Source organism: Astatotilapia calliptera, chromosome 1 (assembly GCF_964374335.1).
Source record: "Astatotilapia calliptera chromosome 1, fAstCal68.1, whole genome shotgun sequence".
Lineage (NCBI taxonomy): Eukaryota > Metazoa > Chordata > Actinopteri > Cichliformes > Cichlidae > Astatotilapia > Astatotilapia calliptera.
Window position 1 is genome coordinate 20,019,900 of NC_137422.1, and position 27,957 is coordinate 20,047,856.

Below are 27,957 nucleotides of genomic sequence, written 5' to 3' on the forward strand. Positions count from 1 at the left end.
TTTTAATAGGTAGACTATTCAACATTATGCATGCCTAAGATTGAGTGGATTTCACACAGAAATCCATTCACTGAAAGCTCACACTGACACAGTGAACTGTTTAAAGGACTGAACTGCCTGTAAGGAAAATGTGATAAATATTTCATTTATCTCACATGACAAAGGAGAAAATCTGAAGAGCAGCTAAAGCTCAATATGAAACCATCACTGTAAACATTACTAACTTTTTTTTTTTACGTCCCATGGAGAAATGTGCCCTCTGCATTTACACATAAACTATAGGAGCAGAACCCAGGTTTCAACTCCTCTGCAGAGACCAGAAGGGAATTGTTACACTGTAATATTACACCTAATATGCATGGATTTGGGGTAAAGGGAATCTAGAGTATTTATAGGAAACCAAGGCAAGATGTTTGAAACAAGATCTTCTCGTTCTGTGTTCCAAACAAACCGACGCCTCCTCGCTGGTCAAAAACAAAAAAACCAAAACATTTTAATATTACATCCATAAATTTTCTTGCTGTGCTCCATCGTCATATCTGCTCTCGCTTTGTTATGAACCTCTCAGAAAACACTTTGGTTTAATCCGGAATTTCTGATGTCACTGTCATTAATGTTCAAAAGCTCTGTATTTTTTTTATTTCTTTCTCTTCATTTCTAATTTACGACCATCACCAAAGCCCACAACAGAGACACAAGAGCTGAAAGATGACTGAAATCAGTCAGAGCACAAAATACCAACAAAATAACACTCCCATTAAAACTATACTGCACGCCTTTTTGTATTTCTTGTTCAAAATATAGTGTTAAACAAGAAAATATCCTTATGTTGCGTAGCACTGAAACATTTACCTTCAAAATTGCACTCTGATCCTCTTTCTCCAGAAGCCCAAACGCTTGAATTAATCATACGGATATTCAAACACTCACATGCAAAACATGATGCCTCTGCCTAACCTCCCAAAATATGGCATTTGATTTTAATCTGTCCTCGTCATACCATATCAATTTGTTTCTCACGTTCACTCACCACACACATGTGCATATGTCTGCACACGCTCTGACTCCAGCTACGGTTAACCCAGAGGGATGCTTTTGCCCGCGTATGTGCCCCTCCGTATGCACGTGCAGTTTGCGAGCCAGTGCATTTGCCTGCGTGAGTGAATGTGGGGTGATCCTCAACAGCGCACGCTGTGGACTGAGAGCAGAGCCAACCTGGTGTGACATCTATGAAAGCCGTGAGATAATCTACATGACACTGCCACTGATAGGACTGGAGATATTGATTTAAAAAGCCGCAGCTCTAAAATTAGATTCCTATGTGTTCTGATTGGGCCAGAGGCCCGCACCTCTGTGGTAATATGAGCCTATGGGCAGAGCTGTGTGTAGTGCACAAAGCTTTGATGCTGGGAACTCCTACGACTCCAGCGGTCCTGACTGAAATCAGTCTAACAACGCTGAGGCCCTCAAGCCTGACCTCCTGTTCCCTTCCTCCCTCCATCATCTCTCCCTGTGATAACAGAGACATTCCTGAGCTCGTTCCCTGCCTCGCCGCAGGCCTCTCCCTTAATTCCAGTGGAGTGTGTGGAATGTTGGACTGGAGAGTCGAGCAGCGAGGCAGCCAGAGGCGAACAGACGAGAGGAAATGAACAACATTAATAAACTCAGGTCTGTTATGGCTCCTGGTGTTAGAAGCACCTGGATGTCCACGGCAGGGTGGACCAGCATAAAAGCATGCACACAAACACACAGAAGCACAGAGAACATCTGCTACATGAAATGCAAATCTGGAGCAAACCAATGCATATGTAGCTACGTTGGTGGATTAACTATGTAAGTGAATCAGAGGGCTGGATTACAGGAAACTGTATGATCCTTTAAAGCATGCAGACCCAACAGATCAGGTCAATAAAATGCTGAAGAACGTCCACTTCTCAGATCCTTAACCTGAGTCAGTCAAACAGAAAAAGCAGCAAAATGAGCAAATTCCAGAAAAGTCAGAGGCTGGTGTGTTAGAGTCTGGCCAATTTTTACACGGTGAAGGTGTGTGTGCGTGCGAGCGAATGAGAAAACAAGAAAACAACAGACAGACGCAGAGCAGGGAGAAAAACCCAACTGCTACAGGCCAGGTGAAAAGAGCATGTGGACTAATAAAATAGAGTCGAAAGTGAAAAAAGATCAAAGGCAAAAGAGAAAGACATTTGGCAAATGTTATTGTCTAAAAAAAGGGAGAGAGAGGGAGCTCTCTGTTTTGGATGTTAAAGTCAGAGACAGGAAAGAAAAAAAAGATGAAGGGCAAAACATCTCAGGAGGAGTGATATACAGCCGCGAAGAGGAGTCCAAGTCAGAGCATAAATCTCCTCCATGCTTGTGGAAATCAATTCTCTTCATTGGTTGCTCCTTTATTTATGGATCACCATTAGGGACAAACCATCAGCGGCTATGATGACTAAGTTGCCGTTGCAGGAAGGTGGAGCTCGTCCAGTCGATGGGGGGGGATGAGGGGTCACCAATACATCCATCTGCCTCCACCGGAGAATCAAATGAGCAACAACATTTCATGTTGCACGCTAAATTTGTAACCGGTGCAGGCTGTTAGTCATCAGACTGGGACGATTACTGATCAAAATTTCTTCACAGCTTAAAACTCTTGTCGAGTTTCTCTTTATCTTCAAGAGCACGTCCTTTTGACTTGCTACTGACGGGAGGGGGTGTCAAAGGTAAGTGATGTTCCCCCTTCCGAGCAGGTTTGCTCGTGCCAAAGCCTGTGACTGTAAAAGTGCCCATATGCATGAAAGCAAATCTGGCTCCAACTCCGACTGACAAGAACGTAGCTCGTCACAGAAGAAGACACAATCAAAAGCGACAACATCGCAGGGTGTGACGCTAACTGTGACTGCGCCAAACAAACAGAGGGGTTTGTGGTGCTGTGACCTTTTCTAGCACCCGTGCAACACCTCTCCACCTCCGCCCAGTTTGTCACCATCACACCCTCCCTACCTGTCATTCCTGTCCACCTGCTCGGTGTCTCGTATGCCTGTCAGTCTGCCAGCCTCCACCGGGACTAAGGAGGATAGCAAGCTTTATTAAAAGAAAACAAGCAGACGATATAACAAAGGATACAGGGATGTGAGCACAGCTAATCCACTGGCAACATCACTGAGGCTCAGAGGGAGCGTCCACTGAACAGGAGCCAGAGATATATATACTGTTGGAGGGCGCCTCTTTAAACACTGCTCCTCTGACCATGCGGAGTTTCTGAAACTGTGCACAGTCCAGCTGAACTTCAAGGCTACCAGTGGCACCAGGCACACTGCATTCAATGTGAAGGCGCTGACCCATGGATGATAAAATCCTTGTCAGCTGACTGATCAGTCATCCCTTCCTGCTCTCCCTTCTGCCCCCTCTCTTATTTTTAATAAAATATCTCCAGCTAAGGCTCGACACCACCTCATAAATGTGACCAGCCTTGCCAGGGAGTTCACGTCGCCCCTTACAGTTTCATGAACGAGAACAAGAACAGAACATCGGAACTTTTATATTTCACTGTTCACACATTCTTCCTCTTCAGTGCAGATGTAATGCTGATTATATTCATGCTAAAGCCAGATTCTGAGTTCATTTTTCAAATACTACTAGATAGCATGTTTAGCAAGAAGCATGTGGTTAATCTGCAGATGAATCTGTGCCCGTGCCCCTCTGTTTCTCCGTTGGTACACAGATCTCTCTCTCTCTGCTTGGCAGCGCGATCCCCAGTAGGTTTTTCTGATATGTCGATTTCAGTTAATCAAGTTTTCTGGCATCTGCTTCGAAGGCTAACCCACGAAGTCACAGAGGGATGCACAATAGCTACAGGCCTGAGGTTTATTGCAAATTAAATATACAGGGTGGGCCATTTATATGGATACACCATAATAAAATGGGAATCGTTTGTGAAAAGTCCTGTTTGTGGCACATTAGTATATGTGAGGGGGCAAACTCCTCAAGATGGGTGGTGACCATGGTGGCCATCTTGGATATAACTTTTGTTTTTTCAATAGGAAGAGGGCCATGTGACACATCAAACTTATTGGTAATGTCACAAGAAAAACAATGGTGTGCTCGGTTTCAACGTAACGTTATTCTTTCATGAGTTATTTACAAGTTTTTGACCACTTATAAAATGTGTTCAGTGTGCTGCCCATTGTGTTGGATTGTCAATGCAACCCTCTTCTCCCACTCTTCACACACTGATAGCAACACCGCAGGAGAAATGCCAGCACAGGCATCCAGTATCCGTAGTTTCAGGTGCTGCACATCTCGTATCTTCACACCATAGACTCACACCAGATGACCCCAAAGATAAAAGTCTAAGGGGGTCAGATCGGGAGACCTTTCAACTGGCCCACGACGACCAATCCACTTTCCAGGAAACAGTTCATCTAGGAATGCTCGGACCTGGCACCCATAATGTGGTGGTGCACCATCTTGCTGGAAAAACTCAGGGAACGTGCCAGCTTCAGTGCATAAAGAGGGAAACACATCATCATGTAGCAATTTCAAATTTCCACTGGCCTTGAGGTTTCCATTGATGAAGAATGGACCCATAGCCATTGACATGTCAACTTTAATATCACCAACCATTCCCATGTTGTTATGGTGTATCCATATAAATGGCCCACCCTGTACATATTTATCCAATGTAATATTAGTGCGGTTGAATTTGGAGATAGTAGAAATTCACTGCGGAGACTCTCATTATGTCTGTTCATATGTCAGTAAAGCAGGCTGTTCGATTCTAATTGTCTTTAGACTAACATGAAAGCTGATGACTTGCTTTTCTGACGTCTTGATCTTTGTTTTTCAATTCATCACAAACTGAATTTCAAAAATATGGTAGAGATATAATTATCTATGTAAGAGTTAAAACTGGTGTGCAGCATATGACATATATCCACTTATGGGTATATTATGCTGTCCTTTAAAATGGAGACCACTGCTGAGCAGGTCAGTAGTCCCCTCAGCAGCAGGGTTAAGGTGGTTCGTAGTGAAACTCTGCCCTCTGCAGGATTAAAACCCTCACTGTTTTCCAGACGTGTTGATTTGGGGGGGGGGGGCAGAGCTTCGGAGCCTTTTTAATTCTTTTGGTGCAGCAAAAGCACTTTTAGTGGCCACACAGGTGAATTACAGAACAGTAATGTCGGAGAAGGAGTAACTTGTTACAGCCCACACTAAACAAGTCACTTATGACAACAGGAGGAAGGAGAGGATGCCACCCTACAGTCTCTATATTTTTAAAATAAGATTAATCAAATAGAAACAAAGTGCTAAAAACAAAAATTTAAGTGTTACCACATCTTAATTGTAAAAAAAAAAATCACTTATCCAAGAGTTGGAGGGGGGCTGGATCCTGGAGAAAAGGTGGGGAACAGCCCGGAAGGGTTGCCAGTCTATTCCTTTCAGTTTACTTAATCGCACATCTTCTACGTGGAAAAAATGAAAAAAACAAAAACAAAAATGTAAACAACATGTCATACTAGACATGACTTTTAACCCCAAAGGCCACCAAGGTCACTCTGCATCCCCGTGCTGCACCAGTCAGTCAGCAAACAACGCTGATTCATCTTCCTCAAATAAACAGACGTGCACACAGACACACACACACAGGCATATTCATATCCCGGTGAGGTGCCTAACAACAATACCACCATAAAGACTAGTTGCTTGCTCTTCACCTAAACCTTTAATTAAGTCTTAAACTTAAAAACTTAAATTCCAAAAAAGCTGAGTACGTACAAAGTGACTGTTTAAAGATCTTCACAGCCCCACAAACTCAGTATCATAAGAACTTTCACCTGTACCTGTTTTAATTTTTAGGAAAGCAGCAGAAGACTCTCTGCATGGCTTTTATAACCCCACCTAAAGTGGAGACAGTTATGCAAGCCCACAAAAGGTCATGCCTTAAGGACAAGCATCTTAGATAGGGATGAAATCAAACGCTCGCCAGTGATGGAGTTAGATTGTATATTAGTGAGGAGCTTAAATATAGAAGAAGACCAGAATCATTCACAAAATGCAAGCATTAAACATATAAACATCAGACCTAAAATAGGTGGTCAGCTTGTGAAAACAGGCGCTATCACGGTTACTCAGCAGCCGCAGAGGCCATCTCTGCCCTGTTTAATGGACTTGAGCGGAGGGGGCCATCAAAACTGTGAGCAGAGTACATCCCTCAGCAGGTAGCATCCTGAAATAGCATCCTTGATCCTAATGGTGCACAGCACAGCCCCCGGCTTCTGACGAATCCATCCTGAGAGCCCCTTTGTCTCCAAGCAAACAGTCGTCCTGAGGCACACGGATACAGTGACAAGCAGAAAGACACACACATAGTATCTCCTTCCATCCATCAGATCTGATTAACCCGTTCATTTCTCCTTGTTTTTCCCGTCCTCTGTTTGTTCGACTCAGTCGATTTAGTCTGCAGACAGATGCCACAGAGCCAGGGTGCAGGCTGCCATCGTGACTTCCCCCTGGAGGTGTCTCACTTGACAAAGTTTCACATTTCTGGTGGTCGATTTAGTTGAGAGGGAAAATAAAAGTCAAACGTGTAATGAGAGCCCCTGAAGGTGCCTGCACGGTAGGAAAGGTTAGAGAGATCTTTCGGTGTACAGCAGCATCAGAGAGGCTGACATTGCTGAAAGATGATAAAAAGGGACAAACGACACGCGATCATCTTCGCTTTAACTAATATTACAGCACACATCAGATAAGCCAGGGGTTTATGAAGATAATAAATACTCATATTTCAAGATTTGCAATCTGCATAAAATGCCTAGACAATACAATTGGTTTGCAAATACAGTCTTGTTTTTTTTGTTTCAATCAAGTTTTAGGTAAACCAACAAAAAAAAAAAAGTCAAAAAAGAAGTCAAAAATATCTGTGGAAGAATGTGTAGTACCCAGCAAATCGCGCTGTGTACGTCCTGTCGGAGATTTTAAACACTTTTTTTTTTTTATCAGACCATTCTAAGTTGAGCAGGCCTCGTTACAGTTTCACGTTGCATCTTCACGTAAGCGTGTGTGTGTGGAGTGGCTACACTGATCCAGTCGGAGGATATTTCTGACAGCTGGGCTCATTTTTAAATTGGAGTGTGACTGCATTTCAGGAGATGTGTCCTTAGTGTTTTATTTTCTTCATGTCTCAGGTATTTCAGTAAAAAACTGGGCTGTGTGTGGTGAGGGTGCAGTGCAGGGCCCAGGAAGGAGAGACCATATGACATGACATGATAATCAGACTATGGACCATTGTTCCCAGAGTTATGGCTTTCATCTGTTTTCTTGGATCAACATTGCCCTCTGAGTTCCGATTGACTTGATCGGACTTCTGGTCGGTTGATCCTGCAACTTCCTTGAAGCACTTGTCTGTTTTTCCCACTTCCATGCCTTCGAGTGTCTGCATCTTTTTCTGCCAGCTTCAAATTGAATTGAATTTTCTCTGCGTATTTCATCAAGGGAACTGTTTTATTTGTGAGTGATTCGACTGCATTAACAGGAGTAGCCTGTGCATAAAGTAGCTTTTTGGCTTTTCAAATATCTTACAGCACATAACATAATGCTACAATCAGTTCTTCTTTTCCTTTGGATCTCTCTAAAAACATAGAACAGACTGAAGACCATCACATTAGTCATATCAAATCAATGAAATATTTGAAGCTCTTAACACTCATGAACAACATCATATACGAAGCCTCGACATCAGATGGTAAATATGAATTTTTATGTTCGCCATTACTGTGTGAGCGTTTCCTTCTTCTACACACACAAACAGAAAAATAAATCCGAGAAGCTAAACATAATATAATATTTCCTCTTTACATAAACAAACAAACAAAAAAAACTGTCCGCTGACATTGTGTAAACCTACACGCATTATCACCCTAACCTCCCACCCAGGGCACAGTAATTGTGTTACCATGGAAACAGCGGAGCTGCTGAGACTCCATCCCATCTAATTAGACGTGGCTGCTGCTGCTGCTGTGGACACGTGGATGAATGTTGAAGTCATACATTAACCCGATCTTCTCTTTTCATAATCCGACACGTTTCATGCAGGACCCGTTGTTTACTTCCAGCGGACACATCACCAACCCAAACATTTAAAAAAAGAAAAAACAAACAAACAATGGGGAATCCGTCGTGCCATTTGGCTTAATTTACCCGGGGCTTCAAGGTGTTGCTTTTAAGAATAATAAATTATTCAGAAGATGACATTTCAGCGCTACTAAAACAGCCCAGAGACTCAAACAAGGATAGATGTGAAAGCAAGATCTAAAGTTACACGAAAACACCAGCGCTACCGAAGGTCACTGAGGAAATGCTGCCACTCACTGAGGCTGTTAAATAACAAGCATGTGAATTAGGACAAAATTAAAGCTTACCTATCACAAGCACCACGAGTAGTTTGCTGCCCAAAAACATCTCACATGGATGCCACTGTGATGTCAGCCAGTCAGACCTGATCAATAAAATTAATTCTTCTGAGCCATTAAGTAGCACAGTACAGTGCTCGCTGGTGTTATTTATTTAATATTGACAGTTGCCCAGGTGAAGGTGGGCAAACATTTGTATTAATATGCTGTAAACAAAGACCATGAAGGCGAGAACAACAGGTCCTCTTTAACTAGCTATAGCACATCTAATCAATACTGTGAGGCAGAGCGGTGATGGGGTTGTGCTTGAGGTCGCGTGAGAAAAACAACACCAGTACAGCTACACGTTAAGTCAGACATCCCGTCAGTCTCATCGCCTTTAATTTTCCCCTCCTTTCTTACCTCATTCTATCTACTCATCCCCTACTTTCTGTTCTCCTCCATCTTTTTCTGCCCCCATTAGAGAAACACTGACCTGCAGACTCCCTAATGCGACCAATCAATATTGCACGGAGGACAGCAGACTGCCAGACGTACCAACACGAACGCTATCTTCAACGAATGAGGCCGGGAATTCCTTTAGCTACATCACCACTGATGTACCATCCAACTGACCCTGCAAACTGAGAGGGATTGATTAAACCAGTTTAATGCGAATGGTTCCAAATGACCCTGTGTTAAATATAAATCTTTCTCACTTTCATGCTGTGGCTGGCATAGATCATAGCTTCATCTATCTATAGAACCATCATTGATCCTGCACGCTCTTCCTGCCTGACATTACTAATGCACAGCGGCCGCAGCACGAGCTAACACAAGAGGCAAAAAGCATGTCATTATGCAGAGGGCTTTGTGTCTTTAAAAAGCTAATGAATCACTGGAATCAAAACGAAAGCCATAGGGAGCATGAAAGCTACAGCCTATAGATGTGCTGCTGCTTAATGCAAATAATGAGGAGTGATAATGCTTCACTGAATGTCCCATTTGCCAATCAAGATCTCTTTATTCAAGTAAAAGGAGCACAAGCAAGAATCCTGGTAAGTGACAAAAGAAAAAGTATTAATCGTACAGCATTATTTGTCTTATCAGTTTTATTTATATACTTCAATATAATCAGTGTTGAGAAGGTTACTTTTAAAATGTATTCCACTACAGATTAAAGAATGCAAAATGGTCCAAAATGTAATTTGTAATGTATTCTGTTAAGTTACTCAATGTGAGTAACATATTCTAAATACTTTGGATTACTTGATATATTGTCATGCATTTTACAACTACATGAATGTACTGATCTGTTACTATTACTAAAGGCTATTTGTCACCAAGCTAACATTGTTAGCTGGTGTTAGCTGAGGTTGGTTCATAGACCACAGACTGTTAGACTTGATGCATTAACAACCTGCTAGCTGCAAATAATCACGTGCAGTTCTGAAAGCAATGCCAACTACATTTTTCAATCTTAATCTAAAATGAGTAAGATTAGGGTGGACATCACAACTGCACATGATTTTGTTTGTAGCTAGCAGGTTGTAATGTAGCCTTCATTAATAGTAATAAATCACACAGCAATAGATACTTTACTGGCACATTACCCAGGTAGCTACCACAAGTGCTGAAACTGGTCCGTTGGGTTATTGTCTCCCAGGAAACACTTCCCTTGTGCTTTTGGAAATCTGTTTTCTTCTATTTCCGTTTTTCCTATTTTCATTGTGTATTGTGTGCTTTTGCAGCGTTTTTCTTAATGTTGGTGTTTTCTTAAGTTGCAGTCCGTTTGGCCTCTCAGGGCCACCGTACATACATGCAATTTGTTGCGCAACAAAATTAAATAAAATTAAATTCCCCATTATGTTTAACTTTCTCGTGTTTCATTTTATTCTTCATGACAAGAAAATAATAATAATGTGCCAAAACACATCTGACTTCATGTTGCCAGTTTTTGGTTTACACTATCATACATTCCATACCTGCTTTTGGATTTATGTGCCAGTGTCAACATGAAATGCGTTTGTGCTTCCACTTGAGGCGGGCAAAGAACGAGTAGAGCTGTGGTCTCTGACAGATGTTGCATGCTGACTTTTGTGGCAGATTTCTCACGATTGCATCACATCTAACGATCTCATTGTGTTGGTGTACGTCATCAGGACTGCTTTTGTGCAGAACAGCAGTAACACTGTACAGCCAAGAAACGGGACAGCTTTAAGAGTTTGACCTGGCAACAGGACACATGCATACATACTCCCTCTCTATTAAGGTCGTGAACTTCAGGTATATCTGTTTCATTTTATGATTTAGTTTTTACATGTATTTTGATGACAAGTATTTTTTTCATAGTCCATTGCTGGCTGAGCCATGCAACTTACAAAACCCACCAGCATTTGGCTCCTATTTGTTGTTAATTTCCCACACTGATGATGATGATCCCAGAAGCTTAGCGCTACTGCAGATTTAATAATTTGTTCAGAAATAACCACTGTTGCTGCTGTAATACCATATTCAGTCCACACACACACACACACACACACACACACACACACACACACACACACACACACACACACACACACACACACACTCTTTAGGCACAGCATATCGTTCCATAACCACAAAGGCTGCAGACTGTTTCAGCGCTGGTGAAATAAACGACTTTATGTGATGTGCAATTTTGTGCCACTGTGCCTTGAAAACAAGGGACGAGGAGAATGAGTTATAAGGTGTCTGCAGAGCCTTCTGTCTGTCCAGGGGAAATATATTCATCTAATAGGTACATGCTGCACCCGCTGCCAAACCACTCGCTCAGCCCTCCCTCGGCCATTCATGTCATAACCTTTTATTTATGACTCTATTTTGTAATCTCTCTTTCACACCCGTCTGTCAGTTTGTGTTTGTGGGTTTGCCATCTTTGGTCTGGCCATTATCCCGACAGAAAGCAGGCAAGCCTACCTCATCGCCAACTGCTCATCAAAGGCTATTCACTGTCCACAGGATATGTTCCTTCCAGATATTAACACCGCACTCAAAAAGTCCAGAAGCTACTAGGTGTTGGAAGTACTATTAACTTTACCTTATGAACCTTTTTTTCTTATTTTTTAAAATCTGCAATTCTTGTTTTCTTATTTGGACAGACTAAGTGATAAATAAACGCTACAGTGCAGCAGACGAGGCATTGTGCCCCACAGATTTCACTAAAACATTGTGTACTTTCAGCTCAAGGTCTCTGCATATCAGTTCACCCAGTTTAACCACAGTTTTTTCAGCTTCTCCTCTCTGTAGTCCTCACTGAGCTGATTTTTTTAATGTGCAAAAATAGCTGCAACTGAAAGAAAGAAAACGCTACATTACGACGTGGATCATTTCTTCCATCTATTATTCATGCTACGAATTTACATTCATGGACGTCATGCGGAGGTCCACAGCAGGGCAAGCGAACGGGAGAAAATGTATTTGTGTAACATGCTCTGATACATGGAGCGAGGAGCAAGTGAGATGAAATGGATAGTCTGCAGCGTCTATATATTTAATGCAAAATGTAAAGTATTGAGATTTACTTTTATTATGTTTCAGTTAGAACGTAAGCTTGAAAAAATAAACAATAAGGAAGGCTTGCTTTAAATCACAGGTTTTCTCAAGGCTGTGTTTGAAGACTATCTTTGCTGATGGATGGTCTTTAAAGACAAGACTGTGAAGCATCGCTTTGACTCTGAGTCTCAGAGCAACTCTGGCTTCCCTACACTGATGCCTAAAATACTTCCTGCAGGAGTCACATCGGCGCATGTTACAAATTGAGCGCTAGCTGACAGATTAGGAAGTGCAGGACTTGTGCCAGAACAAAAGTGAAAAGTTCGTGAAAATGAAGCAATGTTTTTTTCTTTTTCAATTTGATGTGACACAAAATTCTAATCTTTTTTTAATGTACATTCATGCCAGTGCTGCTAATATTTATACATATTACCTATAGGACAGATAAACAGTTTGTTACGATATGAAAACGTCTATCGTTTCATATTACGCTATCATTTGTTTCATTGTGTCGCAAAATAAACTGTTTACAGCAATATTTTTTCATGGTTTTGATGGTCACTTTAGAATTCCTTAAAGTTCTCTCTTTGCCTTATATTTAATATAACCACACTACCCTTACTCTACATTAAAATGTTCAGTGGGTGTTACAGTAAATTTTAACATCCAGGCATCAATGTAAAAGACGAAGTTTAAAAGAGTTAGAAGTTAGCAGGAAATTAGCAGGAAGTTAGCTCACTAGTTTCCGGAAACTAGCGACATCTCAAGTTCTTGCAGAAGGATTTCTACAAAACAAATACGTTACTTTGGACATAAAAGAAAATAGAAAACAAAAAACTAAACGGCAGCAACATTTGTAAGGTTGCTGAAGTTGGGTTTGCTGGTATATAAACAACTTCTACCCTTGAGATTGGTGGCAGTCTTATTTAAAAAAAATTCTGATTCAAGCAAAGAAAAAGCGCTTTTGTATTTCAGTATTTCACACTAGCAAAAACAACCAATAGACCAAGCATCACCTTTTCCACCCTAAGCCCTTCTGAAACCAGTCAAAAGGGTTTAATAAAAAGGAAGGACAAGGAAAGCACATTACTGTCGATAAAAGAATTAATATATGCCTACTTATATATCTTTTTTCCTTAAATCTTTCAGCCCTGTTTTTATCCTTGGCAACAGCACTGCTGTAGTTGCACGGCTCATTTCCCACTCAACCAAAGCTCTGCCGTGAGTGCTGCACGTTTTTGTTTTCTTCGATGATACAACAGCAAAGTCACATCTAACTTTCATTGACCATCTGCCTCTACAGCTCCAGTGCAACCCACCTCTGGTCTTACTTCAATCACGTCTGCAAGGTAGGAAAAAAAAATCCTCTGAGTTAGACCAGACGGCTCACTGCCAAGTATTATGCAGCAGGGCACTCAAGGTTGCTTTAAAAATCTATGAGATATTTTCGCCTCTGTCTCAAAATTAGAAACTGACAGGAGACCTCATGCCAGCAGTCAATCAAACAGACAAAAGCGGTCGTAAGTGTGTGTTTGTGTGCGTTTGCTGCATCGTTCAGACCGATGCTGTGCTGTGTCATCTCGGAGCATGTTCCTGACTGTCACCTCCACCCTGTGACTTTTTCTCTCATCCTTCAACCCACCTTCACATCAAAAATGGATTAACTTGTGCAAGCTGCAAATGCCGCCTCTCTTGAACGTAATCTTAATGAGTCCCAGTTGTGAAGAACAAAGGCTCTGTGCACAGAGACACCGGGCAACTCTCAATTAAGGCCGGCTGATGCCCTGAACAAGTAAAGCAAGCATGCACATGTGTACACACAAACACACACACACACACACTGCAGACTGTCAGCATGGAGAGGAAGGTCGGGTGCAGATGAGGAAACATCACGCTGCGAACATTTATTAGGGGAGACATCTACAGAGGGTCAAGACACAAAGACAGTAGTAGAGGGAAAAGAAAGACATACAGTAGCACCGTGCAGGGAAGGAGATCTTTATCTGTGTGACCACAGCCTTACCCAGCATGCATTAGTAGCAGGTTGGCATTTGTTAACATCATAAACCGTTGGTTTCTTTCCCAAATACCAAACTGCCTACACACACACGCACACACCCTAGCAAACACACACAAGTACACTCGAGTTAACCAGCGGTGAGAGTGGGCCAAACGCCATTCTCAGCTCAATAGACAATCCCAGAGATAGGAAGGGTTTTTAAGTCCAAGCAGCTTACCCAATCATTTATCAGATTAATACTTTTCATGAGAATAAACCAGTCATAGAGAGAGACATATGGAAAGTGTTAAACTGTGCTCATCTGAAAACCACAGAAATATTACATAACCGAAGGTCAGCCTCTGTGTGTGTGTGTGTGTGTGTGTGTGTGTGTGTGTGTGTGTGTGTGTGTGTGTGTGTGTATTAACGCTGTGGCTTCAATCTGAATGAAATCATTAGGATATCTCTTGGGCCTTTAGTTTGCATTGAAACTACAATAAATCATTTCCCTTCAACATCTCTGTTTCTGTTAAAATGGAGTTTGCTTAAAAGCAAGTTCCTCATCTTATTAACCACTCAAAGCACATTGCAAGTCACATTCCCTCATTCGCACTTTTATTCTATACACACAGCACATTTCCTATAAGACTCAAACTCCTAAACGTGGTCAGTTGTCGGGCTGTTACTATCTATCACCAGTTCTCCTCCTATTTCTGTACAAGTTAAGTTAGAGTGAAGCTGTGCATGGGCCTTACATTGGAGTCAAGCAGATCGAGGCTGTCCAGGCTCTTGCTGCGGTGAATGCGGCCTTTGATGCGACGCAGGGAAGGTTTACCTTGGCTCATAGGCAACGAGAGAGTGGATGTGGCAGGCATAGCCATAGCACCAGCGCCACCAGTAGCACCTGTAGGCTCATCTAAACATCCAGGAGCACCTGAGGGGGATAACTCTCCATCTGCCGGGGTCACCCTGCAACAGAGACACAGAAAGTCAATGAAAAGTCAAGAAATAGTCAGTAAAGAGTCAGTGGGGTTAAGTTTCACACTCATCAAATCAACTCTATTTTTGGAAATGTAGTGTATCTACTCAGCACCAAACTGCATTTAGTTGATAAAAATCCAAAAATCTACAAAAGTTAGTTGAAATCTTTGGAAGATCCTTTCTGCCCCTGGTTTTATTTTATGCCATCTGTAAGTCAATATTTCTGGTTATTATCTCAAAATTTCAAGCTAGGTATCTCAGCATTTAAACTTACTCATTCAAAACTTTGAGAAAATAGCTATAAATTGAGAAAATGAACACACGCATACGTCTCACTTGAATTCACCTGTTACACTCATATTTAACATTTCTGGGGACAAAATCTGCCAAAATCTTGAATGTTTCCCATAATGCATTGCTCGTGGGCTCAAACACTTAATGTAGCTACATATATTAAAAACAACAGCGCTCACAATGAAGATGATTTCTCCCAAGAGCTAGCCACAAAAAACACACATGCTAGCAGACAGCACTGCTGTATCTGAGGGAAAACATAAAAATGCCTGAAGCATCAAAGTGACATAACTTTCCTCTTGCTGTCTTTACTTTTTAAAGGACATCTTCTCCTGTTGGCTGTAGTGCCATTTAAGCAAGTGTGAATAATTGGGCTGAATGTCAGCGGGTAGCCTGCAGATGGGCACTAGGTAGGCAGCATCCACTTGTCTTCTATTATTAAGCCACAATGAAGACGCTTTGCTTCTTACATGCTTGGCTGCAAAGGTCTTTTAAGGTGAACTGCCTGGAAAAATAAGTCACTGCAATTTTGATTGTTTCCTCAATCACGCCTTAAAATGTTAACAGAATACAATTGTTTAAGTTATTTCAAATTCTTCAAAGGAATAAATACTTTTAAAAAACACCACCTACATACATGGTTTACAAGGAAAAGGATATAAAGATACAGTCATGGTAGAGAGAAAGAACACTCTGTCAGTTCAAAGGTTTAACATGTTAAGACATCATGAAACAATAATCTGGTCCTTACAAAATTTAAAATTACTTTAAGACAAGCTCAGTGACATATCACATTTCATTACTTATTTAACAAAAACTAAGCCAAAGTGCAGAAGCAGTGTGAGAAAAACTAAGTACCCCTCATGATTCAGTAGCTTTTAAAACCACCTTTAGTGGCAATAGCTTTAGTGTGCAGAGGAGTTGTGGTGTGCAGGTGTGCATTTGCACTTTGCTCTCCTTGCAAACCAAAGCTGTGCTGCCATGGCCTTTTTAGAGCGAAGAAGCTCGTCGTTCAGTCTTTTTCTAATTTTAATGTGATGGATTTTAACATTTAACAAGCCAACTGAGGCCTGTAGAGTCTGAGATCTAGCTCTTTGATTTTTTCTGACCTTGGAGTGAATTTGCTGGCACGTCAACTCCTGGAAAGATTGGTGACTGTCTTGAATGTTTTCCATTTGTGAAAAATCATTCTCACTGTAGAATGACAGACTTCAAATTGTTCTCAGAATCCTTCCCAGATTGATTCAGTTTAATCCAAGTTTTATTTATACAAATGGTAAATGGCCTGTATTTGTATAGCGCTTTACTAGTCCCTAGGGACCCCAAAGCGCTTTACACATCCAGTCATCCACCCATTCACACACACATTCACACACTGGTGATGGCAGCTACATTGAATTGAATTCAATTCAATTCAATTCAATTTTATTTATATAGCGCCAAATCACAACAAAAGTCGCCTCAAGGCGCTTCATAAATAATGGAGCCACAGCCACCCTGGGGCGCACTGACAGAGGCGAGGCTGCCGGACACTGGCGCCACCGGGCCCTCTGACCACCACCAGTAGGCAACGGGTGAAGTGTCTTGCCCAAGGACACAACGACCGAGACTGTCCAAGCCGGGGCTCAGACCGGCAACCTTCTGATTACAATCACACGACCCCCTATTGGCAAGCGTTTTGGCAACAGTGGGAAGTCCCTTTTTACAGGAAGAAACCTCAGGCAGAACCAGGCTCAGGGAGGGGTGGCTGGCTTCACAGCACCAGAGATTAATAATAACTAATGATTAATGATAACTGATGACAACTGAAGATCATTGCTGATATCGTTTCTCTGTGGCTTTGTGTTTACACACGCTTGAATGCTTCAGACCAGCAAACTGACCAATTATCTGCTTTCATAATGGTGTTTGCGAATATATTTCTTAAATACACAATAACACAGTGCATTTAAGTCATTTTAAGATCTAAGCCATCTCGGCTCTGCAGTAGAGGCCTTTTAAAACAAACACTGGGCTATTTGTTGCACTTCAAATGTATCGTAATGACAAGTCATCAATCAGATGCTCGTACCAAAGTATTATACTGTCATGTGTTAAAGTTGACAACACATGACAGTGTCAAGGAAAAAAATAAATAAACCTACTGACAGGCTGTCAGTCTTTCTGAGCATGAGGACGGCAGGAGCATGATTAGGGGTTTCCGCTGTCTATTGAGCATTTTAATAGCCAGCCTGTTTTTATAGTTACCAAGCAGAAGTAAAAACAAAAGACGGTGGCACCACATGCTACACATGCTGCGCTCAAAGCCATCCAATCCCTCTGAAGGCTCGTTTAAACTAAAGACTGATTTCCTGGTAATAATTTGTATGCCATTCAAACATATAAAAAAACCTAACCACATATATTTGACTAATATTTCTTATTCTTATTTCTTAACCAACGGCAACATGGCTACATAACATACATGACAGAGCACTTTATTATATGCCTATACTGTCAATACATCTGGCTGCTCCTTTCTAAAGCTCATTAAGCCTCTTATATGATGGTATTTGTTCCCAGCTAGTCTCCTCACTGCCAACTTTGAAGCAAAAGCCATAGTAGTTTCTGAAAACACACGCTTGGTGGTAATTTTAGCACGATTTATTTGTGGTGTGTTGTGTATCAGAAGGCCTTAATCCATGCACATTAAGCACTTTGCACTTGCATTTAGACCTGAAACTGTCAATAAAAGTTGTTTTTGCTTGTTTTTGTCCAGCAAAGGATTTGGATTTCAAGATGAGTCTATTAACAGAAGGCTCAGTTATAGCCTCACATTTAGGGGGTGAAATCTGAGGAACACTTTCAAGTGTAATTAGCTAAATAGAATATATTGTGTTTTTTGTGTTCCCTTTTCTGCAGCTCCAACTCTGTTTTAATATGGAACAGGATAAAAAAAAGAATGCATATCGATAGCTTCACAGTGTCTGAGCTGAATACTAATGTCAGCCTTGAGACCTCAGTAGACATCATGTCCTGCTATCCTGTTGATCCTTTAAAAATGGATAAAAGGTGACCAAGCTAATAGATTTTATTTTCCTCCAATTCTTTAGCAAATGCGTTAAACAACTTTGAAAACATACTTCTTAACAAGAGTTGAGATTCTAAAATCTTAGTAGCAGGTCTTTGACGTTTCCTTTAGTGCACATAGATGATTGAAGCTAAATGCTAACCAACGCATGCTAACATACCGACGATGATAATGCTAATGTGATAATGCTAACATAGTGTTTTGCAGGTGGGGGGGGGGGGGGGGAGAGTTAAATTTGGCTGATCTCTTCTTCAAAGTCATGTCTTTCTGCACCTACGGCTACCAGTGTGGCTGCTACTTCCACATCACTCCACAAGGTTTTCATGACCACTTCTGTACCTCTGTGATTACATTATGGCAAATATCTGTGACGAACTAACTCAGCTTTCTTCTCAGTGATCCCAGGTTATTAGAGTAACGACAAAGAGACCAAGCAGTTTTTGGTGGAAGAGCTCACATTCTCCAACCCTGCAGGTGGGACAGCTGGTCAGGAGAGTGACCAGGAGGAAGCTCGTGATTTTTAAAAAATAATGTTTTTAATGTCAACAACGTGCTTTAAATTCATCCCAAGGGTCAAACTGTACATTGCGTTCTACTGTAATATATTGTAATAGACTGGGTGAATTTGGGTGCATGCCAGCTAGTTTTTTTGGACACACCAGCACAATCTTCAATCATCACCAGTCCTATCTGTCATATTTGTGATTATTTTGACATACTGGAGTAGATCCAGTGTGAGCCGGAGACCCTGGTGCAATTGGTCTGAACTGGACCTTCAGACAGAAATCTAAAAATAGAGATCTAAAAATAGCATCTGTGCTGGAAGCGCTTCCCAAGGTGATGACACTAAAGAGGAAACTCACCCAAATTTAAATTAGGTATTAAATCAGGTAGAATTCTTCTTTTTTTATAGGCTGTGTTAGAGGGCAGTTTTCTCCATATTCAGTATCTCAGTTTAACGTCTTATCATGCCAGCATTAGATAATTATCATTAACACAATGTGAACTCGAGGAAAGCCATTTTATCTGCACTTCATCTTCAAGGTTTGCCTTTTCTATATGCGACCTGCACCTGATTCATCTTTGTATTTACTAACAGCTAGAACGCACGTACAGAGCTCAGTCTCTGTCACTGTAATCCCAGTGTTACTTTCACAAGGGGATTTCATTTACACACAAAGCGTATGAAGCTCTTTGGTTTTAACAACACACTTCTAAGAATGAGGAGCGCTGATAGGGCCTGTATCTGTGTGCTGGTTTACAACCTGTAGGTCATTCTGCTAATCCTACACTAATAGATGACATCACAGGGTAACAGAAACCGGAACTATGTGGCTCAAGGATTTGAGGTATTAGTGCTTACATGGCACTGCATTTTATGTTCATATGAATATGATGTCTATTTACATAAAATAAAATTGTTTTATTATTTGGGCAAGATATAATACTGTGCAAAAGTCCTGAGCCATTTCTTTATATTATGCAAAGAAAATGAGAAAAAGGTTAAGTAATTTATTGAAACGTGTGCAAATAAACACAGAAATAAAGCACATACGGTAAAAAAAAAAAAAGAGTCTTTACAACTCTAATGAGCTTGAAAGTCATCACCTTTGTTCTTCAACACAGCCTAAACTCTCTTAGCCGAGCTTTCTTGTAAATCCTTTAAGTAGTCTTCAGGAATAGTTCTCCAGGTTTCTTGAAGGACATTCAAAGCTCTACTTTCCTAGACTGATTCAATAATATTAAGGTCCAAGCTTTCACTATCCACGACTGATCGTGTTCCTCTTACCAGATATGCTTTTACTGTAATGGCAGTGTGTTTGGGATCCTTGCCATCCTGACAAATGAAGCTTTTTTTGCGACAGGCTGCTGGTAACAATTTGCCTAAAGATACAATTTAAAATAAGTTCTTTGCTAAGTTGTCTGTTATATGTAGCCACAACACTGGTTCAACCCTTCAGACAGAGACTCTTTTTATGATTGAATAATTCATTGGTCAGTGTTTAGTGACTAAAAAACAAACACATTTTTGAAAATGGTCAGGTACAGGGACTGGACTGAAAATGAAAGAGCAGCCAATTTCTAAAGAAAACTTTGAAAGACCTTCCGCAGCTTTATTTTTGAGTCATGTACGAGAGCATACAATTTATGATGTAATAGAGACTGTAAGACTTGTCAGTCCTGCATCCCTAATGGACTCATCATTGTTTCATCTAAATCCATTATAGCAGTGCTTTCCGAAATCTGTGAGGAGACTTTATAAAAATGTAACATACCTTGAATAGGGCCATTTTTTTTTACAATTGTTTTTATTTTTGCAGTAATTGAACTATAATCAATAGATAACATACATGCTGAAAGTCAGAAAATGTAAGCTTGTTGATTTTCTGCTTCACAAAAACTGTAAAAACAGAGCACAAATATAAAAACTATACAGAATACTAGAAGTAGCAGAAGATGAACAAGTTCACGCTTGCAGCTGAGGCACAACGCTGCTTCCAACAGCAGCTGGTATCCTGTAAATAAATTTCAACAAAACCAGACCACCATAGTTTGCTTTGATGTGCTATTTGATATGATTAATTTAGAGCAAGTACAAAGAAAATATGGGAGGAGACACGAATCCATTTGGGGTTGCATCAGGAAGAGTTTCCAGCGTAAAACATCTGCCAAATAAAAAATGTAAGGGAGGAGCCTACAGGAGCTTTTACAAAAACAACATATGCAGTGATTTAAAATAAAACTACGTGGTAATATTGGGTTTGATGCCAACAACGTGTTTCAGGAAAGTTGGAACAGGAGCAAGAAAAGGCTGGAGTCGCAGTCAAATACTTTTTGAGGTCGAGGAAAGATATAACAGAGAATCCATGAGGACAAGAGAACTGCTCAATGTTTCACTGCACTTACATAACTTTGCAACAGCAGCTGTTGCTGATGTGGGTCTGCTGTGGTCACACTACCATGTTTAGACTTAGACCTTACACATGTCTGCCTGTGCATTCTTAGCAGTATATTATATGCAAGCTGGATAAATGTAGTAAAAGTGATTAACGTGACTTCCTGAAAAGCCTGGAATTAAAAAAAAACAAAAAAAACAAGTTACCAGAAAAAAGGCAAAGAGAAATGTTTGTATTAAGTAAAGTTGCTCACCCTCCTGCCTGCTTATATTTGATCTTCCCGCTGAAGAAAATCCAGTTTAACTTTTAAACTTTTGCCTTTTTTTAAAGGCTTTCAGCATCTGAGACTAAAGTCACATTAAATAATGACAATCATAATAATTAATTGCTGGCAATAAAGCAGAACTCACAATGAGGACATAACTAATGCAAACTGAATTTTTCTTACAACATTTGACTTTTATTATTTTAATATAGCTCATTATCGTTATGTGGTTCAGACAAGGCAGCAGCTTCATGCAGATGTTACCAAGATTCATACATCACCCGTAGATGCAACAGATTAATGAAAACACATCAGCATATTAGCAATGATATGACATAACATGGAAAACAGACTTTTAATTTATATGATGATCACGCATTATTAGTCATGTTGGCTGTGAATGGTCTTTGGATTGTGCACAGAGAGATTGAGGAAAGATGGATTGGGTGTTTGCCACACTGAAACACATCATTTCTGGCTCACAATATTATTAAAAGATTACGAGAAGCTGGAGAAATCACTGCACACAAGGGGCAAGGCCAAAAACCAATAATGAATGGTCGTGATCTTTGAAAAAACAAAACAGAAACTCTAGACACAGTTCTCTGCTGGAAATCACTACATGGGCTTAGAAATACTTCTGAAAACCACTGCCAGTAAACACACTTCATCCGAAAATAGGAATTGAGACTTTGGCATACACAGGAAAACAAGCACATGCACATGAACTACCAGGAAATGCTGCTGCCTTCTCTGGGTAGGAGCTTATTTAGGATTAGGGCTGGGCTATATCATACCGTTCACGGTAATACCGGTGTAATTTTGGGCAACGATAAGAAAATGAAATATCACGATAGAATATGGGTAAAACGTGCATGCGCAGTGGCTTTGTTTACTTACGCACATGGTGGCGATGCAGAATGAGAAGAGCGAAAGTGGATCGTTAAATGAAACGAATGAACCAGAATTGGTTTGTAAAAATGCTGCAACTTCAGTGGTGTGGAACTGGTTTAGCTTTCGTCCGTCAGATACACAACAAAGCACTATTTTTGGTAGAGCATGCTAGCGGGCCGTCGTTATTACCGTGTTGTTTGGAAAATACGGCACACTTAAAATCAATCCTTTGATTTTTGTGAAAATCGACAGTGCCCCTTATAGAGCTGGGCGATAGAACGATAACGATATGTATCGCGATATAACTTTTACTCGATAGAGAAATTAAGCTATCGCGATAGACCTCGCCGCTCTTGTCCTCTTAAAAAAAAAAAAAAAAAAAAGGTCAGCCAATCCAAATTAAGTAGCGCAGAGCCGAACCAATCACAGCCGCAGCGTCACGTCGCGTGACTTGTTACGTACAGCACAAGTGCCAAGCCGCACGTGTGTTTGTTTGGGAAGCAGCCAGCGGGTAATGGAGCCAGCGCGTAATGGAGGAAATGAGTGTGCCGACTAGAAAAATCAACCGAGCGTGACCGAAGAGAAAACAGATGATGGTTCCAATGCCGGAGAGATTGTCGAACGGAAGAGCCATAGAAGTTCCGTAGTGTGAAGGTATTTCGGCTATTTCAAGTCTGACAAAAAACAGAGTAGCGTGCACTGTAAATTGTGCCGAAAGCAAGTCTGGAAATACAATAAACTGGTGCATGCGTCACACTGTGCGCCACGTTATTGTTTCGGTGAAATGAATTTCTACAATACTGTTACTGTTAATTCTACTCTCTGCAGTGTTTAAATGCTTACATATACACACAGTTACTGTCCGTCCACACATACGACTCGGTTCTGCTTCTATGCCCCAGCTTTGTTTACTTTTTCCCACCGAGGCTTCTAGACTTCTGATTGGCCAACATTTCGGCACGGTTAGGAATCTAGCGCCACCTGCTGCTTTGGCATGTTCATAGCAGCGTTTTCCTTCATTTCTGCCTTTATGTGTGGACGGGATTATTTTTTAAAACGAAAACGGAAAATCTCCGTTTTCAAAAATACCCGTGTACGTGTGGACGTAGCCTCAGTCTCTGACTGGAAGCGCTAATTCGTCATTCGGCTTTTGTCAGACTAAAGTAACTGTTAAAACTGTTTGAAAAGCTCAGCTATACAACAAGGAGAGATTGAGAATTTCCTTTTAGTTCTCAGTTTATTTGATATTGACAAAAGTTAGTCAGTTTTGTCTGTTCTTCTGTAAAACAAACTAAGATTTTTTTTTAGAATTAATATTTTGTTTCTAAGTGGAATTGACAATTTAGTCTGTTTTGTTTGTTCTATTTTGAAACTTAAACGCTTTAGCGGCTGCCTTTTGTGTAGTTTGCAATATTTGCCTTTATTTATCTGAAAAAGTCTCATGTTCCTTAAGTACATCTACCCTGTTGAACTTATTATGGGAAATAAATATTTAAATAAAAACAAGCTGCTGATTATTTCACATTTTACTTGTGAGCAACGGCACATTTAAATCTTACAAATGTAGTTATTTGGCTTATATCGTGATAGATGTCGTTATCGCCTGAAATGAAAAAATCATATCGTGATATGAAAAAATCTCATATCGCCCAGCTCTAGCCCCTTATAATCCCGTGTGCCTTATGTATGAATTCTGGTTGTGTTTACTGACCTCGAAATGATTTTATGTGGTACACGGCGCTCGAAAATCTGTCAAATGTTTTAGTACAACTTTGCTAAGCTACGAACCCGCTTGATGGATTGTCGGAGCGTTATGGCTATATTAGGCAGGCGCCTCACGGAGTGATACGTACTGTGCTTCAACATAATATTACCGTATTGTGTGTGTGTAACCTCTTTTTAAGTTTTGTGGATGTTATACATGGTTATGCTGATGGTTATGTCGGCCAATTTCCACTGGAAATGCCTTTTGGTTAAATTGTCAGCAAGGAATTTGCACTGTTACAGTTTTTTGGTCATATCGCCCTGCTCTCACACCAATTCTCTCCATGTCCTCCTTCACAACATCCACGAACCTCCTCTGTGGTCTTTCGTTTATGCTGTTAATTAATGAGACATTAAAGAACAAACAATATATATGCTGACATCCAAATGACACCTTGTGTATGTGAATGTGAGCAAGACGGTGCCAAATTCTGTAGATTTAAACAGGAGAACGGCTCTGCAGCACAAGAGTCGGGGTGATAAACTGACCTGACTGCAATCTGGACCTGTCACTTATATTTGGCACCTTATAAAACTCCCAAATATTGGAAAACAGGTGACACAGAGACAGACAAACATTCCTGCTCACGTTCACACCTGCGGCCAATTAGGAATCCCCTATTATGCTGACAGACATGCTGGACTATTGGAGAAAGCCAGAGCTCTGAAATACTCAGCGTTGTTAAAATAAGAGGTAATGCAATACGCCCTATTGCAGTAAGCTCCCTATTGCAAGTTTATTTTTCAAAGCATTTTGCTGAAACCAAACTCTTTAAAAAGCGATTTTCCTCTGAGCCCAATTTGGGGTTTTTTTGTGGACTTTTTTACTATACTTTCAGCTATACTGCAGGAATTTAGTGTGATATATTTAGCTGTGCAAGGCAGTGGATTAGACTCAGTCTCTCTGTCTTTACAGACAGATGTTAGTTTCACTTTTCACTGCCTCTGGAGGAATACAGAGAAACTCACAAACAGGCTGGAGTGCACTCATGGAGCTAAACTCAAAGTGTTCCCTCCAGTGCGAACAGACAATGACTGGATCTTACAGCACGAAAAGTAAAGAAATACTCAGACACATCAGGCACTAAATGTAGAGAGAGGTGAAATGGATAAATATTACATGAGACTTCAGCCCAAAATAGAGAATCTCCCTCATGTCCACAGATTAACAATACCACTAAGATTAACAGATTACCTCATCCAGTAAGTAATGTTATTTATATTAAAAAACATTCTTTGATTATTGTTTTAAGTAGGGCCGTGCCACATCTTATCGCCAGTGATAACGCTGGTATAAATGTTTATGTGTGATAAAAATGTCATATTGTGATATCATTGCTATAGGAAGGCCATGCATTTAAATTTCCTAGCGCCACAACAATGAGACAAACCCGGGCATGTCTGAGAGCGAGAGCCCAGCGGAGATTTAACACCTAACCACGAAGCTACTTCAACAACTTCTAACAAAGCAAAATGTTTTCTTGCAAAATATGCAAGAAAACTGTTTTAGCTAAAGGTGGAAATAACAATACTAGCAACAAAACTAGCAATTGATGCTAAATTGAGCTTCGCAGGAACGCTCGCTAGCTTCGCTCTATATGACAGGAAGAGCAAACAGTACATGTGGAAATAGTGGGAAAAGCCATGATTTAAGCAATTGTTTAAAAAGCTCAACCCAAGAAACAGCATCCCAGGTAGAGAACATCTTTCAGTCTTATTAGGTGACAACATTTGCAGCTCTTGACAAGTTACAAGTAGAGATGGACCGATCCGATATTACGTATCGGTATCGGTCCGATACTGACCTAAATTACTGGATCGGATTTCGGAGAAAAATAAAAAATGTAATCCGATCCATTAAATATCATGAAAGCACCTCACAAAACTTGCAACACGCCGTAACTCGCCTCAGAACGTTAGCACGTCGGAGCAGTATGCATCACGTGATAGAGCGGCTGTGGCATGCGGAACCTGTTGGTGATCTGGATAGCATTTGGAGCTTCGCTAGCAACCCGGCATTTCATCTCCGACAAAGTTATCCCCGAGAGAAGTAAAGCAAGTGTGTAAGTCCATCTCTGAATGTTTGTAAAGCATTCCTGCGTTAAGCTTAACAAGCGACTGCCTCTCCTGCTGCTACTTCAATCATGAAACTGCTTAATGATCAGCTGATCGGCTTTTCTGTCGCGAGTCCGTCTGTCTTGTTTGTTTTTGGCCCACTTTGCACCAGAAAGAGGAAACCAGCGGATAAACAACAGCAGCATGTTTAAGCTTGATCAGCTATTGTTAGAATTTATTTAATATTACTTTCTACACCAGGATCTTTTTTTACGTAGCTGACGCTGGTAACTGTGCAGGGGCGGATCTAGCAAAGTTTAGCCAGGGGGGCCGATAGGGCATGAACAGGGAAAAGGGGCACAAAGACATACTTTTCTTTCTTATTCTCATTTAAAATGTCTAGCTTTTAATGAATAATTATCTGACACCCAAAGTTTTAATTTGTTGTAAAATGAATAGAAGTCCATTACTGTATATAGTAACTATTAAGTCTAATATATATACCCTAGTAAGCTATAGTACTTTTTCCTTTGGGAAGGTACCATCTGTGCAGTCTGCAATTTTGTTGAAGAAAGATGTTGAATCTATTTAATATTTTAATATATTGAAAAATAATTGATTTCTGTGCATTTTTTTTTCACACTGCATCAAATTAAGGTTGATTACGTCGATTAAGCATCATGAGGTGGAGCGTGAGGGGTGGTTCGCTATTTTTTATTTATTTATTTTTGTTGTTGCTGGGAGTTGGAACCCTCTTAGTTCGGTTGCTTAATATTTCTGCTAAGTACTCTTTAAAATACCAGAATAGGGAGGATGGTGTAGGTTTAAGTTTATTAGATTGATCAGTATTGCTGAACTATGAAATTTTTTTTTTTGCATACAGGTATAACAGAATAGCTTTAGTGTAGTTGTTGTTTTAAACTTGAGTATGAACTTATACAAAATGCAGCAAGATATTTAAAAAACAGTTTTGTTGATTAAAAAACACTATATCGGATTCATATTGGTATCGGCAGATATCCAAATTTATGATATCGGTATCGGACATAAAAAAGTGGTATCCTGCCATCTCTAGTTACAAGGTTAAGTTACTTTATTTTTTGTCATCTTAGAGTGTTAAGTAGTTATTTTTATACTTTTACTTATAATTTCCAGCCTGCTTTTGTACTTATTTCTGACTATTTCTGCTGCATCACTACAATATACTATAATGCTGCACACCAAGGTAAAAAGTTTATTGTCAATGAGAGCTGCTCTTTGGAAAAGGATGGAAATTGCCCTTGTATTACTCAGACTTATAAATGCTGCTCTCTGAAAGCTGCAAGCTTAAATTAAGGAAAAACTGAGATTCTGGGTTAATCCAATTCTCAGGAGAAGGCAGCAGCAAGGAGAATTTCATGCTTTGATCCAGGAGTTGAAGATATATCACAACCGCTATTGTGTATATTTAACCCTCCTGCCATCCTTTAAAAAACTCACACCCATCACCCTAGGGACCATTCTCAGCCACGCCATAAAAAGACCATATATCCATATTTTATTCCACTTTAAATTAGCCAACCTTGTAAAACTACTTCTCCCTGAAATATTCATGTAAAGTTTTAATTATATTTTCGTTGTTTTAACCCTTCAAATCCCAGTGTTATTACATGAGCGCCCTGTGTTATAAGCCCCAAAAACCAAAAAACGAAACTAAATATTTCCACAAAAAACCAGTTGAAGTAATATGTGATTGTCATTATAAGTAGGCCTTTAGATGGACCAAAGATTGGCACCAACATACATTTTGACCTGCCATTATTTTTTTTGCATTT

At 40.4% G+C, this 27,957-nt stretch overlaps 2 protein-coding genes across 14 annotated transcripts in view; one reads left to right on the plus strand and one right to left on the minus strand.

Annotated features, from left to right (window-relative positions):
- sord (sorbitol dehydrogenase) overlaps positions 1-27,957 on the plus strand; it is a 278,112-nt gene that overhangs the window by 204,713 nt on the left and 45,442 nt on the right. The gene's annotated exons all lie outside the window — the stretch shown is intronic.
- The window catches only part of tjp1a (tight junction protein 1a), a 104,211-nt gene that overhangs the window by 63,596 nt on the left and 12,658 nt on the right, over positions 1-27,957 (minus strand). For 12 of the 13 annotated variants that reach the window (XM_026166837.2, XM_080296405.1, XM_080296236.1 and 9 more), the window contains exon 2: positions 14,679-14,892. In XM_026166837.2, the coding sequence (XP_026022622.1) occupies positions 14,679-14,892 (214 nt within the window). Of the gene's footprint in view, positions 1-1,030; positions 1,055-14,678; positions 14,893-27,957 lie in introns of those variants that run through there. The other variant, XM_080296304.1, reaches the window with a different exon arrangement.